The following is a 17,230-nucleotide window of genomic DNA, read 5'->3' on the forward strand; positions in this document are numbered from 1 at the left end:
AGCTTCATGAAAAATTGACCATCTTTTGTCATTTTCAGTAAAGAAAACCTGAGAAGAACTTGTGTTATCAAACAGAGGATGAGTAGAATCAAGATAATCAACTATCTTCCTTTTTTTTCCCTTAAAATTGTCTATATAATGTTTGGGCCCTTTTATTGTACATGATTCTTATTTTATTCAATTTATAGAAGAGGTTAAGTAAGAGATTCACCTTAAGCTTTTCATGATATACACATTTATGTGCACTTATCACGTCTTTTGTCATTCCTGACTGTGTAAAGTCAATTTTGAGAATTGTTTGCAAACACATTATAAATGTTAGAAATGCATTGCGAAACATGTTACAATGACTGTGAACTGTATAATACTGTAAGGGGTTATACCGTTAAACAGTTTTTCACCGTTTTCGCGATCAGGATTTATTGGCCAGGTCTAAATCGGAGCTCAGTGGCGCAATGGAGCCACCTAGAGCGCATAAGCATCAGTGGTTCGTCCGTTCGAATCCTGAGTTACTGTCAGATACTACAGCTAGTTGCTATCTAGCTGTGCCTTAAATCACATTACATGCTTGTTATAGTTTACAAAGCCGCTTGAGGAAGACAGTTGAGAGACGACAGCTTTGTCGTGAGTGGGCGTGGTTTCAGTTCGAGCAGACACGCCCCCAGTATTTTAGAGTAGAGAGGACAGCTTATTGTTACGAGATTTTGATACCTCATTTTATTTACCTCTGGTTTTTAGCATTCAAATTTGGCTTGGTGGTTCGAATCTCAAGAATATTGCAACAGCGGCCTACCTCAAGCAGGGACCGGCGAGGATGAAACGCTAAACTCTAATCATTGTGTTCTGAGGCGAAAGAGTGGTGTGGAGAGCCACATGTTGTGATAAGATGGAGCCATCTATAGTTGTTTAGCTAATTGCGTGATAAAAGAGATGTGAGTGCTTTGAAGTCTAAAATGCAGTTGTCAGTTTCTTTGAAGGCTATAGTAATTGTCATGTTCACTGCCCCACAAATCAAATCGCCGACACGTGTTCCTCTCTGGGTCTGCTTCGTTTCCCCTTACTTGATCTGGCTCTTACAAATGAATGCTGCTTGACTGCGGACAAAGCCCTGATCCGTCACATCTGGAGTCCGTAAACCTGAGTTATCCCAGGAAGAGCTTCACCTGTATGTCTGCATTAGTGATTACCTCGAGGCGACTAAAGTCTCGCCAGACTCCAACCCGCTATCAAGACCTATTTCACATCACATTTAAAAATAAAATGCACACAATGAATCGGCAGAGAAGAGGCAACACTACTAGTAGAGGTTTGGCTCTGAACTCCCGAGAAAACATGTTAGAAATGCACTCTCAACCTGTTTATTAACAATCTTTTGCAAAATAGGCTCTTATCAGTGGCACTTTTGCCTTTTTGGCTTGGCTTGAGTCATGAAATGTTGTGCTAACGTGCCCGGGGGGTTTGTGATAAAACATGGCTCCACATTATCTATCTGTACTGTCCTCACTTATTTGAATGGAGATGTCGGTCCTTTCTGCCGGTCAGAGATCCCCTTGAAGTTGGGGCTCTTGGTAAATGACTTCCTTGTTCCTGAGCAATCTCTTTGACTTCTGTGGAAAGCCAGGTGCCTTGCCTCTGGGCAGAGTTTAAATGCAGTAAGTCTTCACCCAAAATAAACCTGTATCCTGTAATGCCGAGTTCCTCTGGGCTCCTCTGTTAATCACCCAAATCCTGATTCATCAATGAAGACAACTGAATTAGCAGACCGAACAATGCGTGCATGTCATAGATTCCGAGTGGACTGACCATATGACTGTAGCGTATGTATGACTGTGTTTGCACACATGTGATTACGTGCAAACATATACACCTTTTCTTTATGATTACGGTGGTTTATACAGATATTAACATTGTTTTTTTGTTAATGCATATGCATGCATTATGCAGTAAAAGCATGTTTGAAAATATTGCTGAGATATTGCTACGAATGATGAACTGATGATCTGACAGCATGTTTGTGAACGTTTTAATATCGTTTAAATAGCATCCTAGGATAATGCTGTGGTTAATGCATAATTCATATAATCCCATTTATGCTATTTAATAGTTTGAATTACTTTATTATGAAATGTGGAAAGTGTATCATGCAAAACGTAATGTTTAATTAAGTTTTAATTAAACGCTTAATATTTTCATGCCATTGATGACCGAGAATTGATAGTAGCTTTACAAATAAGATCAAGTGATTCTATCACTAGTCTCATTCTATCGCATTTGATCAATAAGGCTTTCAAGTGTGTCGATCATAAGTGCTTTACTGTTGCTTTTTATTACAAAATCAGGTTGTTATTGCTGAAATTTGTTGTCGATTGCACCCGGATCATTCCTGCCATCCTGATGGATTAATAGCAGTGTATATATTTGGTAAGTGTTATGATCATTTCAAGATAGTGTGCCTATTGGATTGGATTGAAGTCCCGCAGTATCAGTTGTCTTTATATTTGCATGCAATGTGTGATAATGGTGTGACATCTGGGAAACTGTCCCGTGGTTACTGCCTTGGCTAGTAATAAATCTGTATTTAAATTGTTCTCATAAACAAGATCCGATTCCTGTCATGTAAGAAATAAATTTATTGCACAAGCTTAAATGAATACATAACTTTATTTAAATAAATGCTTTGTCATAACAAAAAAAAAAGACAAAGGTTAAAAGAGTACATAAATTACAAGTTGAATAAATATTACACAGTGATATTCACTTTCTTAATAATTTGAGTTTTTTTTTTTTTCCATTTTATTGTTTTTAATAAGAGTTCCAAATGCTGAACATTTTAGAGTCCTCCAGCCACTAATGGGTCTTTTCACATGCCAGTTTAAGCCACATTTAGGTGGTCAATCATCAAAGTCTTTTCTCATCCACAAAAAAAGCAATAAAGGAAAAAAAACTGTTATGCATTCAGAGAAAGAAAGAAAACCTGTCGTTTCTACTGTAGTTATGAAAACTGCTGTCTACCCAAGTATGAGATTCGGAATCTGATGAAAGCAGATAAGCACAAAAGCAACATGCTGCGTCCTGGCAATCGATAGTCTGTTACCTCTAATTACAAATCAGAACGGATCAAAGTCACATTAATGACATTTCTTTCCCATTCTCACAATGACACCCAGATGGATTCTACAACCTGGGGAAACAAGGTAAAGTAGTTTTCAGCCAAAGTGCATCGTCTTTTAACATTCATGGTTTTCAACTTGTTGCATGCCTGCTTATCAGATTCCGAGACTGTCCATCTAAACATTCTACTGTGAAGTGTGAAGCACTGCAAAATTTAGTATTTTTGTCTGGTTTTTCAGTACAAATATCTAGACCTTCTTAAAAAAAATCATTTGACAACACTCGTTTTCAAAGAATTTGAATCATAGGAAAATACTAGCGTTGTTTACTCACTGATAATCTTTCTTCCATGGAATACAAATTTAGAGCAGGATACCCAAGCAGCACTTTTCTATAAAGTGAAAGTGAAGGGTTGCCACAGCTGTCAAGCAAAATTTGAATTACGTTCCTCTCACAAATCGTGAGCAGCTTGGACATCTTACCAACCTTCTCTTTTAGTGTTCCACAGAAGAAAGTAAGTCAAACTGGTTTGAAAAGTAAAGATGAGTGCATGAATTTTAGATTGGTGCAAAGTCGTTTTTCGTTTACCCAAGCGTGTACCTAAATGTTGTTCAAGATATGTTCTGAAAACTTTGCTTTTAAAGTAAATTCAACTAGTCTTAAAGTCATGGATGACTTTACTGGAAAACGAGACACAAATACTGATTCAGAAAAAGTTTTTTGCAGTATGTATTGTGTGTTGTGAAAGGAGGCCCAGCACAAGATCACCGCTTGAGGCTCTCACCCGCTCTCCTTCTTCCCGGATATCACTGAGGCGCAAAGTCTATTAAGAGTAGATGGAGAATAGACTGTGATTGGTAGAGTTGTGTTACTGGTAAACCCACTGAATGATGATGTGGGTTTCAGGCTTGAGGCCGTGAAGCCCCTGTCAAAGGTACTCAGGCAGGGTATCTGTCCCGAGGCCTGCTCCTGCTCCTATACCTGAACTGAGATTCACTTTGAGACGGCACTAAGCGCGTGGCAAGGTAAGGAATTAAGTGCAAGCTGCTTTTTTTTCTTAAATGGGGAGGGCTTTGGCATGGACCAGAATCTGGATAATGCTGATTACTGATTTCGCCCCGTGGTGACAGTCACCTACAAGGCTAATTGTGCAATAAAAGAGGCCGCTAGGCCTCCACGACATACTCGAGACACCTGCAAAGTCTGCTTAACCCGCACACCCTGAACTCACTCTCTTTCTTTTTCATGCCACCTCCATCATTCGAGAGCCAGCTGTCATTCACGATTCTTTTTGACATGCAACAGTTACATTCTGCAGACCCATGGTTATTTCAAAACACAGCCAGACCCACACGGACTTCCATCCAGGCCGGTTATGATGGGTACTTGTACGATCTGGAAAAATGCAGCCCTATACAGGGTGCGGTGTTAGCGACTATTTTTTCAGCCCCCTCCCAGCAGTGAAACTATGATCATTCAGGCCCTGAAATAAGATCCGGATGGACCCACTGTGGCAGGGAAATGGCTTCACTCACTCTTCAAGAGCGACCGGTGAGTATCCCTGTGTGATGTATAGCTTGTTCGAAAATACTCTAGTCAGCAATTACACACATTTGCAGTCTCTGTCAAATCAATCGTCAGCTTATTCATAAGTGAAATAACAGTAAATGAGCTAGCGCTAGCTGGAGTATGAGTCTCTCCTATCTTAGCCTCGGCGCGGGAGGCGATTTCTGATAGCTGCTTGACATACAATGTAGTGTAACGGATTTCATATCTAATCTGATGCTGTATTTGAACGCAACTGAGGTCCTTCGTCAATATAAAAAGGTTGTTTCGTTCCCCTTGGCTATTGTGTAACATTCACGTCACCATTCAAATGTATTTGCATGTAGGAAGGCACTGAGACTTGCACACAGAAACTCACACTGAAGCAGCGCTGGAGTGAAATGCACCTTCTGTTTCCATCTCGGTTAATAAAACAGATGAAATACAGGAATACAAATGAAACGTGTCATCGTGCTGACCAAAGAGCTATTACCTATTGGTGAACAGTCTAAGTGGGCGGAGCTTAGAAAGTGGTCCGACCTGCATTCAAATGAGCAAGTTGTCATTGTGACAGGTCAGATGGAAATATGCAAATTGATAATGCTAACACTCCTCTGCTGAGCACCTGATGTTTGTGGTTGTTTGTTAAGGATAACAAAACAAAATAAAAGAAAACACATTCAATAATCTAGAGTTAAAGGTAATATACCAAGGTTGCACCTATTTCAGTGAAACCGCATGGTGAAGAACATGGCTCATAAGTGGACTGTCATTACCAACATGAAGTCAAAGCAAACAGCACATAACAAAAGTTGTTCAGAAAAGAAAACGAAACATTACAGACAGAAAGAAACTACGCTCTGCGCGGTAGACATCCGTCAAAGTTCAAACGCAAATGCTGGGAGCGTTTAAGGGTTACAGCATCTGTCTCGATTTTAACTCGGCCCAGATGCCACAATATCTGAATCTGAAACTATTCCAGAGTGGCCTTTTCGTTTCTAGGCGTGGGCACTGATTGATTCTGTGTCTACTTTGTTTTTTTTTTGTTCGGGACCCGTGTAACTCTGCGTGGCAGCGTCTGTTTACATAGGCACGGTTGGCATGTTAGGTAAGCTACAAAGTCTAGAGCCACTGAAACAGATTTGTCTAAATGGGATCTTGGTTTTACTACGTTCTGGGAGGATATGCCACAAAAAAAAAACATTTCTTTTTTTTTTTTTGAAAGCTATCGCCGTATTTCATTGCTCACACGCTGCATTGCATGCTAAAGCACACTTTCGTACATACACGCATACACTGAACTTGGTGAAGTTACACATTTCCAAGCAGGTTCCCCAATGAATAAGTGCTCTGACAGGACCAAAAAAAGCCAGATAGAGATGACTGTATCAGCAGATCTCTACCATGTGTTTTCCCTTCTTTCTTTTCTTTTGAAAACAACACGTTTTTTCAAATAGTAAAAGTTCCTGCTATCTCCTTTGATACCTTGACAGCAAAAGATGTAAAGACCAAGATAGCCCTGTTAATATTCAACATGCCATATATTCTTTTTTTGTAGTTTTTCGTTTTATGTTAACTTTAAACAAAACAGTATGGTGCTCAAACCCCAGCTTCTATAAAAATATATAATTGCATGTATATATTTTTTAGCAATTTTTTTTTTTTTTATTGTTGTTGCCGGGACTCAGCTCTAGCAGAGGACTCCTCTGATTGGCTGAGTCAGTGAGATAGAGATGAGCGCTCAGTCAAAACCATTCCTGTGGATTATCTCACTTTAAAATTTTCTTTTTAGTCTGATTGTTCGTATTTGTAATAGCTGTTGTGTTTCTTTGTCGTTTTGCATCAAAATCTCAAAGTGACTGGCGGGGTAGACTGGTGGGACAGGACAAGGAGGTGGGCCCTAGGTCTGGTGATCAGGGTGGGTTGATTCTCACTCGTTGTTGTTGCTGTTCTCCAAATCCTTGCACTGGATGTTACCGCCGCTGTAGTCAGTGCCGGGCAGCTGCCACGCGTATTTGTCCACGCACCAGCAGATGCCTCGTTTCCGGCCACGGGAGGGCTTGCACTGCAGGGTGGACAAAGGGACAAAGGGTCATAAAACTGCAAACTCAACTTGAAACGCCTCAACTAGGACCGGATGGTATGCTGTTATAAAATATTTCGATAACACTTTATTGTTTCACACGTAATTATGCCAAACCTCAATGCTAACCCTAGCCATATAGTAAGTAGTTAATGAATATTAGTCAGTGCTCAAATGTATAATAACGCTGTAACTGACACCTTAAAATATAGTCTAACCAATTTTTCTTGTGTGGTGTAGTTTGAAAAATCCCCAAAAGATTAGCAATTTCTGACGCAGGGGACTGTGTCGATTATAATGCCCATAGACAGTGGGAATCAAGACTTAGCATTATCTTAAAATTCAGTCAGTCAGCTAATTGTTTAAAGTAGACTGGATAATAAAACATTACAGCTTAAAATGTTATATTATCAAGAAAAAACAAGGCTACAACCAAGTTAAACAACAGGGTTAGAAATGGTCTTCTTTATTTAGTGATTAATCAAAAGAATGTACAGGGATTTAAGGCAATAAAGATTAACAGAAGAGACCTAAAATAAGATATGTCTAATATGCAGGTCACATTTGTCACATTTAATTTGCATATCGTGTAAATGATGAGACTATATTTTGAAGGGCGAAATTAGACAAAAAGTTAATTTATATATATATATAAATAAATTTTATATAAGTATAAATTTCCCAGACTGGTTGACAATCTCACGTATGGTGGGATTTTTATTACATCGATTCACCAATAGGTGGCAACATGGGCGGTCTTTTAACTTAGTCATTGAATCACTGAGCTGAACCGATTTGTTCAAAAAGCGAGTGACTTACTGATTCACTCAGTAATCAAAAATGCAGATTCATTCCTCAAAGGAAAACCATTGTATTGCTTGCAACGATTCTTACGTGAGTTAAAGGAATATTCCACTTTTTTGAAAATAGGCTCATTCTCCAACTCTCCCAGAGTTAAAAAGTGGAGTTTTCCATTCAGTCGATCTCGGGTCTGGCACTTTTAGCATAGCTTAGCGTAGATCATTGAATCTGATTAGACTCTTCTGTATTTACAAAGTACAAAGCCCAACGGAAAATTAAAAGTTGCGGTTTTCTAGGCCGATATGACTAGGAACTATATTCTAATTCCAGCGTAATAATGAAGGATCGGATTCAAAAATGGTACTTAAAACTTTTTAACTCTGGGGAGTTGAAGACTGAGCCTGTTTTCCTTTAACATTGTTCCTTTAACATTGACTGACGTTGTTAATCAACGATTTAAAAGCGATTTCATCATATTAGATGTCAATGTTAATATTATTATACAATAAAAGACTCTTACCTGTTTGCGCTTGAAGAAACCCTTCCTGTCACAGTTAGGCAGGTAGAGGTAAGAACCATGATGCGGGAGGTATCTTTCATACTTTGAATGATTCCATCCAGCTTCCTTCTGTGAGGACCCTGTGTCAGACGAACACATGGTGAGTTGCATCATCACCTCAGCATTTATCGCCTAGCTATCATTTTACTGCAGCTGCGTGCGTCACAACTTACAAATTCAGGCTCATGTTTGTCGATGGGAAGCGGGGAGTAGTCCATCGACCCCAGTGACCGATGCTTCTCCTGTTGTTTCTTCTTGTCCTTGCGCACGGCAGCATGCTTCTTGCTGTTGATTACGTCTGGTTTGGGGGTAAAGGAATTTTAGGAATCTGGTCTTCAGTCGTGTCTGGCTTCACTGTATCATCATGCTCTATTGATTCGCGATCTAAGACAAAGAGAATCAAATAATAAGCATTAACTAGATTTTTACTGCATGGGAATGTGAGTGCCAGTGCAAAAATCATTAGCATGATGTTAAAGTGGTTGCCAGGAGTTCATATAGTGTTTTGCATCTCTGTTATTGTTTATTATATTTATGTCTCTAGATTTATCGAGTTAATGTATAAGATATTACCCTCCACCAGGCAAAAAAGCGAATGTGGTTTGCAGTCGTAAAGCTGATTGCATTGGCACAATAACACAATAGTAATTTGCTTTAGCAAACAATAGTAATATCCTACATCCGAGTTCAACAATTAAAAATGAAATTTGACTTATAAAATCCTTATAAAACCTCCCCAAATGCTTTCAGATATTTACACAACCTACTTGCTAATGAGTTTCCAGAGCGTAAACATGAAAGCAACTGTTTTTCCACCAAATGTTTCCTATGCATTTGTTTACAGAGGCTCGTGGCAAGATCAACAGCTGATGACCACCCCATACTCAACCTATCCCAGGTCAAAACACTTTGCCTGACTAAACAACCAACTGGGTTAATAATAATCCAATATCTCATTCCATTTGGTGGGATTTCTCCAAAATTCATTTAGGTGCACAACCTACAGTAAACACTGAACGTACCTCTGTTTTATACCGCTGAATAGTTCTGTTAATTACATTAAGAGTGTGTGTATGATTTAAGAGTGAGAACAGAAATGCCTTTTCAAAGGATACCTAACAGCTCGGAGTCATGCGTGAAGAACTTTGAAGTCTCAGTAACCATAACACCATGACAACCTCAATGTTCTTCTGCAGGAATCTAAAGCTAGGTGGGTAGTAACTGTCGACATGTGTCCGGGGGAAAATGTGGAGATATTACAGAACAAGTAATTCAAGCACGTATAGTTTGATAGTAAAACTCCACAGGATACATGCCTCTACTTATAAACTGTCTTTCCACTAAAGTCAAATACTGTTGGACAAAGCCGAGCTTCATAAAACTGAACACTTAAACCATGCAGAGAGAAGCCAAACATAGTACATCCAGAGGAGATTAACAGGTCATTATCACTAAGCATACAAAGTCAGGATATATAATTGCATTGACATTTAACCATCCAAACCAACAAAAATCATCTGATAAATTAATATTACATTTTAAAATGGCATTTTAATAGGATTTACTGTTTTTGTTTAGGATTGTAGTTTATTGTGTAAAATAAAGTGTAATGTTGTTTCCTTTCAGATCTAATGCTGGCATGAAATTCATTAGGCATTAAATCCATTTACATCAATATTCTAAATTGGGACATAACTGTGAAATAATTGTAAAAAGCTGACAAATGCACACCTGTTTTTGCACTTTGGTTATATGAAATAAAATAAAATTCAACAAAAAAATCTACCTTATTTTTTTTTTGTTAAAGCTAGTAGACAGGGAAACCTTTCTTGTTTTTACTCAGCTGACTTGATGTTCTAAAATAACTAAAAAAACAAGTTTAACAGCTAGAAAAGAAATCATTGGAGAATCAGACAGAATAGAAATGGACATTCAGATTCAGGCCTGAACATCGATGCTGTTGGGTTGCCAAGTATTTTTGTGCATACAGCCAAGAGGGCATTATCAGACAGCTGAGGCAGCCAGCAGAAATGATTGAGATAGCTGCCCTCACAGTCCCCCTGAGCTCCAGAGCTTCACATTGCTGCGGACTGGGGCAGGGTGTTCTGGAGCAGCCCGGTGGTGAAAGAAGTCTGTCTGACCTGGAGACGCATGGGGCGGGTGCCTGGTCATTACAGGAATTGGTTTCCTGGCTTCTGAAGTTACAATCAGAGCATGGTGCTGTCTCTTTGAAATCAATCCCTCAACTCATGACTTGGCAGACTGAAATTTCTGTACAGATTTCCCCGCAGGTTTGGGCTCCTGAAGCCACCTAATCTGAGATCACCTCATGGAAATGTTGTAGGGATGTTTGCCTAGAGGAAGATTTACATGGCTTGGAAATGTAGACTTTAAATGGGAGGGCACAGGATGGCTGCATTGGCACAATTCCTTATGGCTGTTTTGTGATTTTTCCTCTTTGTGCGTGGCACAAACGCACCGTGTTTGCGAAATCAACAATGCCTAGAGTTTACAAACCACTAAATTCGTCTTTTCTGTTGTAGGCTTTTTGGAGTGAGGACCAAAATCACTTTTTCCATGCTCGTGGTCCCCGGCTTGTAAAGGTTTAGCGGGTCTGTGTTTAACATCTGACACACAGCCAAGAACCTGGAGCCAGCCAAACCAGACGTATCACGTGTAGCCTGTCTATTCAAATGAGCTTTGGAAAAGAATGCAGAAGAGGTATTGGTGTCTCTCCTCTTGGTCTTGCAAAACTTTTCATTAAGATAAAGGGACCGGAGCTTGGCCAAAGGAGATGCATCTGATAGGGCTCTGTTTAATAATTTACACATGCGCTGGGCAATTATACTTCATGAATATCCACGGTTTCTTACAGCTTGGGGGCTAATGATGAAAGCAGATCTCCTTTTGAGTTGCTTTGTCACCTTTTCCGATTCTTTTTTTTTAAAGAACATGCTGCCAAACAAGCCGAGAAATGCTCCTTAAGGCCCCCAAACCACGTGTTTTAGTGTCTTATTAGCATGCATGGTTGGAATGAGTCTTGCTATTGTTAAATATTCAGACTAGCTCGCCTTTGAAAGTCGTTCTTGAAGCAGGCCATTCTGCTTTGTCTTGCGTTCATTGTCACGGACCGACCATGGCATCCCTGGCAAGGTTCCACTGCTAAATATTTAAAGCCTGGACGGTGTCCACAACATGTTTGGGCCTCTGTAGCAGAGAAGCATGCCACAAACTAAAGAAAACACCACGAATGCATTCGAGCCCTAATGCTAGTTAAAACTGGGGTAATTGCAAACTACAAAGCAACATTAAGAGCAAGTCCTGGCGATTTGGGATAAAAGTTTCCATGTTGCAATACACTATCGGTTACGACCAAGAAAGCCATCATGCAACTTACTATTCAAACAAGTCCCCTGTAATTCAGGACAATGCAAAGTGATGACACCTGTCGATGCCCTTCAGGCTGAAAGCACATGTGCGCACCTCTTCATCGCCTGGTCGTGTCTCATGTCATCAACACTCCGAAACATGAACTCAGGAGGTGCTCTTCAGGACATCAATGGATCACTCCCAGTTGCTGATTTCAATTAGCTCAGACAATGGCAAGAGAAGCGATACTGTCTGTAAGCTCAAGGCATCTTTCCACCAAGACTATCTAGCTACAATCTTTCCTCTTCTAAACTTCTAAACTAAACTTCTAAACTAGGCAGGATCTTCTAGCTTTTCCAAGCAAACTGTAGCCATACAAACCACATCAAACTTTATAATTACTGTTAAGATGGTATATAATAATAGTGCAATTAGTTATGAAGGGAAAGTGAACAAAAGCCTAATTTGAAACATTATAAGGAATGAAGGATGGGATATTTTGAAGATTTTAAACTGTATGAGTTACAGCTGCGCGATACAAGATTTTACTATACTATACTGAGTTACACCATGGCAGACACATATTTGCATGGCTATCAGAGGGGCCGGACTGCTTTACATTATTTACACATGAGAAGAGAGAAAAAACAAACAGTAATGTGGAAATATGAAGTGAGATGTGTCCCCGACTTTTTTATATGGAGTGTAATGTAAAGACATTGTTTTTGCTGAGTTTATGTTATGGCTCTGAATTTAACATCATAACTGCTCTTTTTATATGCCAAGTAATATTTTTAGTGTTTTTGATATTTGATTTCTTCATGAATATTCATTTTTGTTTGTGTGCGCCCAAGGTTTTTACGGGGAATTTTATTTGGGGGCCCCTCGGTGCCGGCAATATAACTGGTCATTGTCAAAGCTTGTTTATTCGCACAAATCTAACACATCCATGATCAGTTTTGTTTGTTGTAGTGTTGCTCACGTCATGCTATCGTTTGCCTGGTAAGTTTTACTCTTCTGTGATTTTTATATTGTAACAGTTGCAAACTAACAAGTTTGGTCAGGTGTTAATTTACACTGGCATACTTAATGTGGTGTACTGAAAACTGGCCAAATAAACCAGCAAACAATGCCTTTACAGAACACAAATATAAATAAAATTTTATTTTAAAAGTTATATGTTCTTATAATAAATATTAAACAACAGAGAGTATCTGTAAAACAGCAACTCTTGATATATATCTAGCTAATGGCACCCAAAAGGTGGGCTAAGCGAAATCTTATTTTTATTACAAAATTATATACCCAGCAAAGTTACTTTCACGCAGAAGACAAAAACTTTAATCAAATGAAATGTTATATTATATTAAAATGTCTATTTGCTGATGTTTTGACGTTCAAACTCATTAGCATTAGCTATGCTAATTAACTGAGGTCCGATCTGATCAGAAGTGCGTTTCCCAAAAGCAACTATGATCGCAAGTTCTCTCGCGACCAATAGAGTTCAATGGAAATAACAAGAATGATCGTAGTTAGCTAACGATGACCTTGCACAAAACCTACGTTGAATTTGTTCCCGTCCACCCCAAAAGCGCGATTAATTTAGCTCTTTGGCTGATGCGGGCATTGGAGCGACATGGAAATAATAAAATGATATGTACAGATTATTTACTGTGCTTTTATATAATTACCATTACTCATTGACATAAAATATCACAAATTAAAAAAATTTAATAAAAAGTCATTTAATGTAGGTTACTCCTGGGGACCTCTGGTAGCCACGGGGCCTTAAGCTGCCACTTAGTTACGCTAATGCTTATGCCAGTGAAGTGAGATCAGAAATATATTTTTAATTGCACTTACATAGTAAAAATAGTACATATTTTGAGTGTAATCATGATCGTAACATGTAAACCATTTATTTAATTAAATTTACAGCAAAAATAACGTCAGTATGTTGCAATTACTGTTTTAGGGTGTTATAGAGTTACTCATAAAATGCGGTTTAGGTCATTTCACCCGCTATTAGTGCAATAAGAAGTAGACTTGTCATGCACACAACGTGTCTGGGGTTTAGAGAATGAGCTTTACCAGTCATTTTCGAATGAATCAGCTACCGTAAGCCGGCCAAATTCGGTCACCACACCGCCTTTCCCGTGATCCTCAACAACTAAATGTAACAACTGTAACAGAACTAATGATTTTGTCTTGTGCTGTATCTTATCTATCCTCCTGAGAATCCTGCAGGGCACAAAATATGAGGCAGCGCTTTGGAACCACATCTGAACCTGTGCTGCAGGCAAGAAATTAGGCACCTTTTTGTTCTCCTTCCCTGAAGAAAGCGTGACACTGCGGCTCCCCTCCACCGCCTTGAAGCACATGACAGGAGGTTTCAACAGGTGAGTCTTCTGCTCAACCACATGGTTAGAGCCCTGCTGTCTGCTTACATTTTCTAAACGTGAGCAGTAAACCCATAGATTAAATAGATTGTTTTTGTCCATTCGTTGTTTTGGTCAGCCGGACATGTGTTTCCTATTTAAGCAGGGCCCAGCGTGAGGATGTTCGCTGCCCGGGAATCACGTTTCTGACAGAGACGAGACTACTGTGTGAGCTGATTTTCTTCACAGCTGTTACTCACTCGCTAGCTTTCCAGGTGCCAATGACAAATACACGCTGGACAGATTGCTGTTAAACTTTACTGGAAGAAGTCATTTAAGCGTGCCAAATAGGTTCCCTACTTGCATACCTCTGAAGAGATGACCGGGCACTTGATATACAGGCACTATTGGGATTATGGTTAAAAAAGAGAAGAAAGTGTTCAGCTATGTAGTTATCAAAAAGCTGGGCATCACTTTCAAAAAGAGCAAGAGAGATCTATTCAGGTGCTATTCAGTGAAGCGAGCCGTATATATTTCGGTGTCAGTGTGATGTTGCAAGCGACTATATGTTTCTGTGAATTTGGCCTTTGGCAAAATATAAAAATGGGATGACAGACAGGCAATAGAAGAACAACTGCATTACATTCCCTTGTAATCGTTGTTTAGTTATGGCTACGTCTCTAGTGGGTAAATAAAGCGTATAAATCAAGCGATATCAAAATAACCAATTCACCAGCCAATTGCTTTCGGCCCATTTCTTTATGTTACAGTTGTTACAGTTCTTTTTGAGGCGAAGATGCCAGTAGTCATATCTGTTGGCAACTGCGTCCGAGTTCCACATGGCATGTCCGAACAGAAAGTCTCCCTTGTGATCTTTGGCAGATTTGCAGTATTTGCCAATCCTGGAGCTAAATGACAATCTGGCATCGCCTATTGTACTTGGCTCCGAACGCAGAATCTTTAAACCGTGAGCGGCAGCATTCAAGAGCATGAAGGTATGACACTATTCACGTGAGTGAGACGTGATTCTATTTAAACTTGTATTTCAATTTTATGTTTGTACAACTGTGAAAGTAAGGCGTGCTGGGGGAATAAAAATGAATCGGGAAGACACGGGGCCAAAAGGCTATGAATCCTAATGCGGGCAGGGACGCGGCCTCTCTCCGTCTTCCTCTCTCCTCTCTCTCTCTCTCTCTCTCTCTCTCCCTCTCTGTCTGTCCTGCCCAGCTAAGTAAAACCAGGCTGAAACCGAATACAGGAGGCTAGAAGCGTCCCTCTAAATTCATCCCCATGCTTGACGAACAGCTCTTGATAGATCGGCTCCACAGACATTCTGCTGAATCACAAGGGCTCGACTGTGTGCCCACTGCAATCACAGAAGGGGTAAACCAGCAACCGCACTCATCAGGGGACTTCAGATAGAGACAAACAGGTTTCTGACGTGCACCTGTGTGTGAGGGGTTGTATTTGTGTACAAGCGTTCGTGGTGAAAGCCCACGACCGAATTCAACCTCGTCTGTTTTGAGAATATGTTGGATAAAACATTTGTGTAGTCCTAAAGATATATAGTTCTGTAGGCAAAATGCGCTAGTTTTGTTCATGTAGCTCAACTGGTGAGAGCGCTGCACTAACCACGCCACGGTTAGGGTTCGATTCCAGAAGAAAGCTTGAATTGAGTGCGCTGAATAAAGCATCCATATGCCGTAAATGTAAATAAATACGCATGCCGTGCATGATTACTCTTTGCAAGCGTGTGATTTTGCACATAGGTTGGCTTGTAGAGACACTGTGGCTACCCTCCTCCCTTGGATTTAATCTTTGAACAGTAATCCGACCCTCAACACCACCCACAGACTTAGACCTAAATTCAGAGCAACGTAGAATCTCAATCAAAAGAATATCATGAGGCGTGGGTACACCATGCAATGATGAGGTGTGATCATAACAATGAGTCCCTAACGTCAATAGAGCACCAAACAAATGCCATTGCCAAAGCAAACCATAACTTATACACAAAGCAAAACTGCATGAGTTATGCATCTCTGAGCAAATCTTAACTCAGTTCTGAGGAACGTACTAAATTATGCAGTTCTGCTGAATCTGATGCTGCTTTGCTTCTGTTCCATTTAAATGCAACGAAACTTTTGCCTTCAAAAGAGCATATAGGTTAATATTTTTATTTACAAGTTTCATACATTTTGCTGCACATCATTTCACTATGCAAATGCATAACATGATAATATAGATGCAGCTTCGTCCAAAAAATGGTACAGTGATGGTATCTACTGTGGCAAAGCATTGATATATCCCTAAAAAGTACAGTGGTAGTGACTTGGCACGAGTGTTGCCATTATATGGAACTTACAAACATACTACTATGTGGTATTTACCATGGTATATGTCCAAATGCAGTCCCAATGACACCTTACGTAAAATTACCAATTGATCATGACTAAGAAATACACAACTATTCCATACTCTTTTTATAATGCTCAAATTTGAACCTTTGTGATGATAATACAATGGTACTCGAGTAGCATTTACATCATACTCTTAAGTGCGTCCAAAAATACCATGGTACATCTCCAAAAAGCTGCACCACCACTGTACTTTTGTATAAGTGCCTTTGCGGCGTGAAGATGGAAACCGTTTTGTTAATAATTGGCTTTGGATGGAAACATAAACGAGCTTCGCTAATCCTGGTAATCTACAGCGCTGGGATATGATGGAAAACAGCACTGAACAGCGCAGCCACAGCCACAACACAGAAAGAAGCTCAGCCGCAGAAACATGCGCACGCCATAAAAACTGGATCAGTACAAGCCGCTGGTCCCACCAGATGCACACGATCTCAACGCAACAATGCTTCCGTGCAACAAAGGCGCACTGCTTTCCGATGAACTTACCAATGGGTGGGTGCGGTGGTTTTGTATCCCTTCTCGTTCGTGCACTCCCTGCCGTGCACAGCAGGGCGTGAAGCGGCTTCTCCTCGCTGGGTGCGCGGCGAGAGCAGCGCAGTCCGTGGTGCATGTACCGGTGTACGCACGCCTGCCTCCGCAGAGCGCAGAAGTGTAACCCAACAGCCGCAGCCCGGGCTCCGCCGCAGCCCTGACAGCCCACCAGGACCAGGAGGACACATGGGAGCCTTCTGATCTTTGACTCGCACGGCACATAAGAGCCTCCGCTGATAGACAACATAAGTAGAAATGTACCCAACTACAGAAGGCCATACTTGCATTTCAAATTGAATGAGGTCCAGATTTAAATGGGAAAAAGAGCAGAACTAGATATGAAGGCGCATGAACGTTGAGCGCTCAGATTCGGAGTACCAGAAAACTCCGCGTGCAAAGTGAAAGCACAGGTGGGGTGTCTTAAAAATGAGAA

General features: G+C 40.2%; 1 protein-coding gene across 1 annotated transcript in view; it reads right to left on the reverse strand.

The window, feature by feature from the left end:
* Positions 1–6,441: 6,441 nt before the first annotated feature.
* LOC122352061 (insulin-like growth factor-binding protein 5) overlaps positions 6,442–17,230 on the reverse strand; it is an 85,182-nt gene continuing 74,393 nt past the window's right edge. Inside the window, 1 exon segment of the mRNA XM_043249556.1 lies at positions 6,442–6,721. Within this exon segment, the coding sequence (XP_043105491.1) occupies positions 6,587–6,721 (135 nt within the window). The 3' untranslated portion in view covers positions 6,442–6,586.

This window comes from Puntigrus tetrazona, chromosome 9 (assembly GCF_018831695.1).
Source record: "Puntigrus tetrazona isolate hp1 chromosome 9, ASM1883169v1, whole genome shotgun sequence".
In the NCBI taxonomy this organism is placed as follows: domain Eukaryota; kingdom Metazoa; phylum Chordata; class Actinopteri; order Cypriniformes; family Cyprinidae; genus Puntigrus; species Puntigrus tetrazona.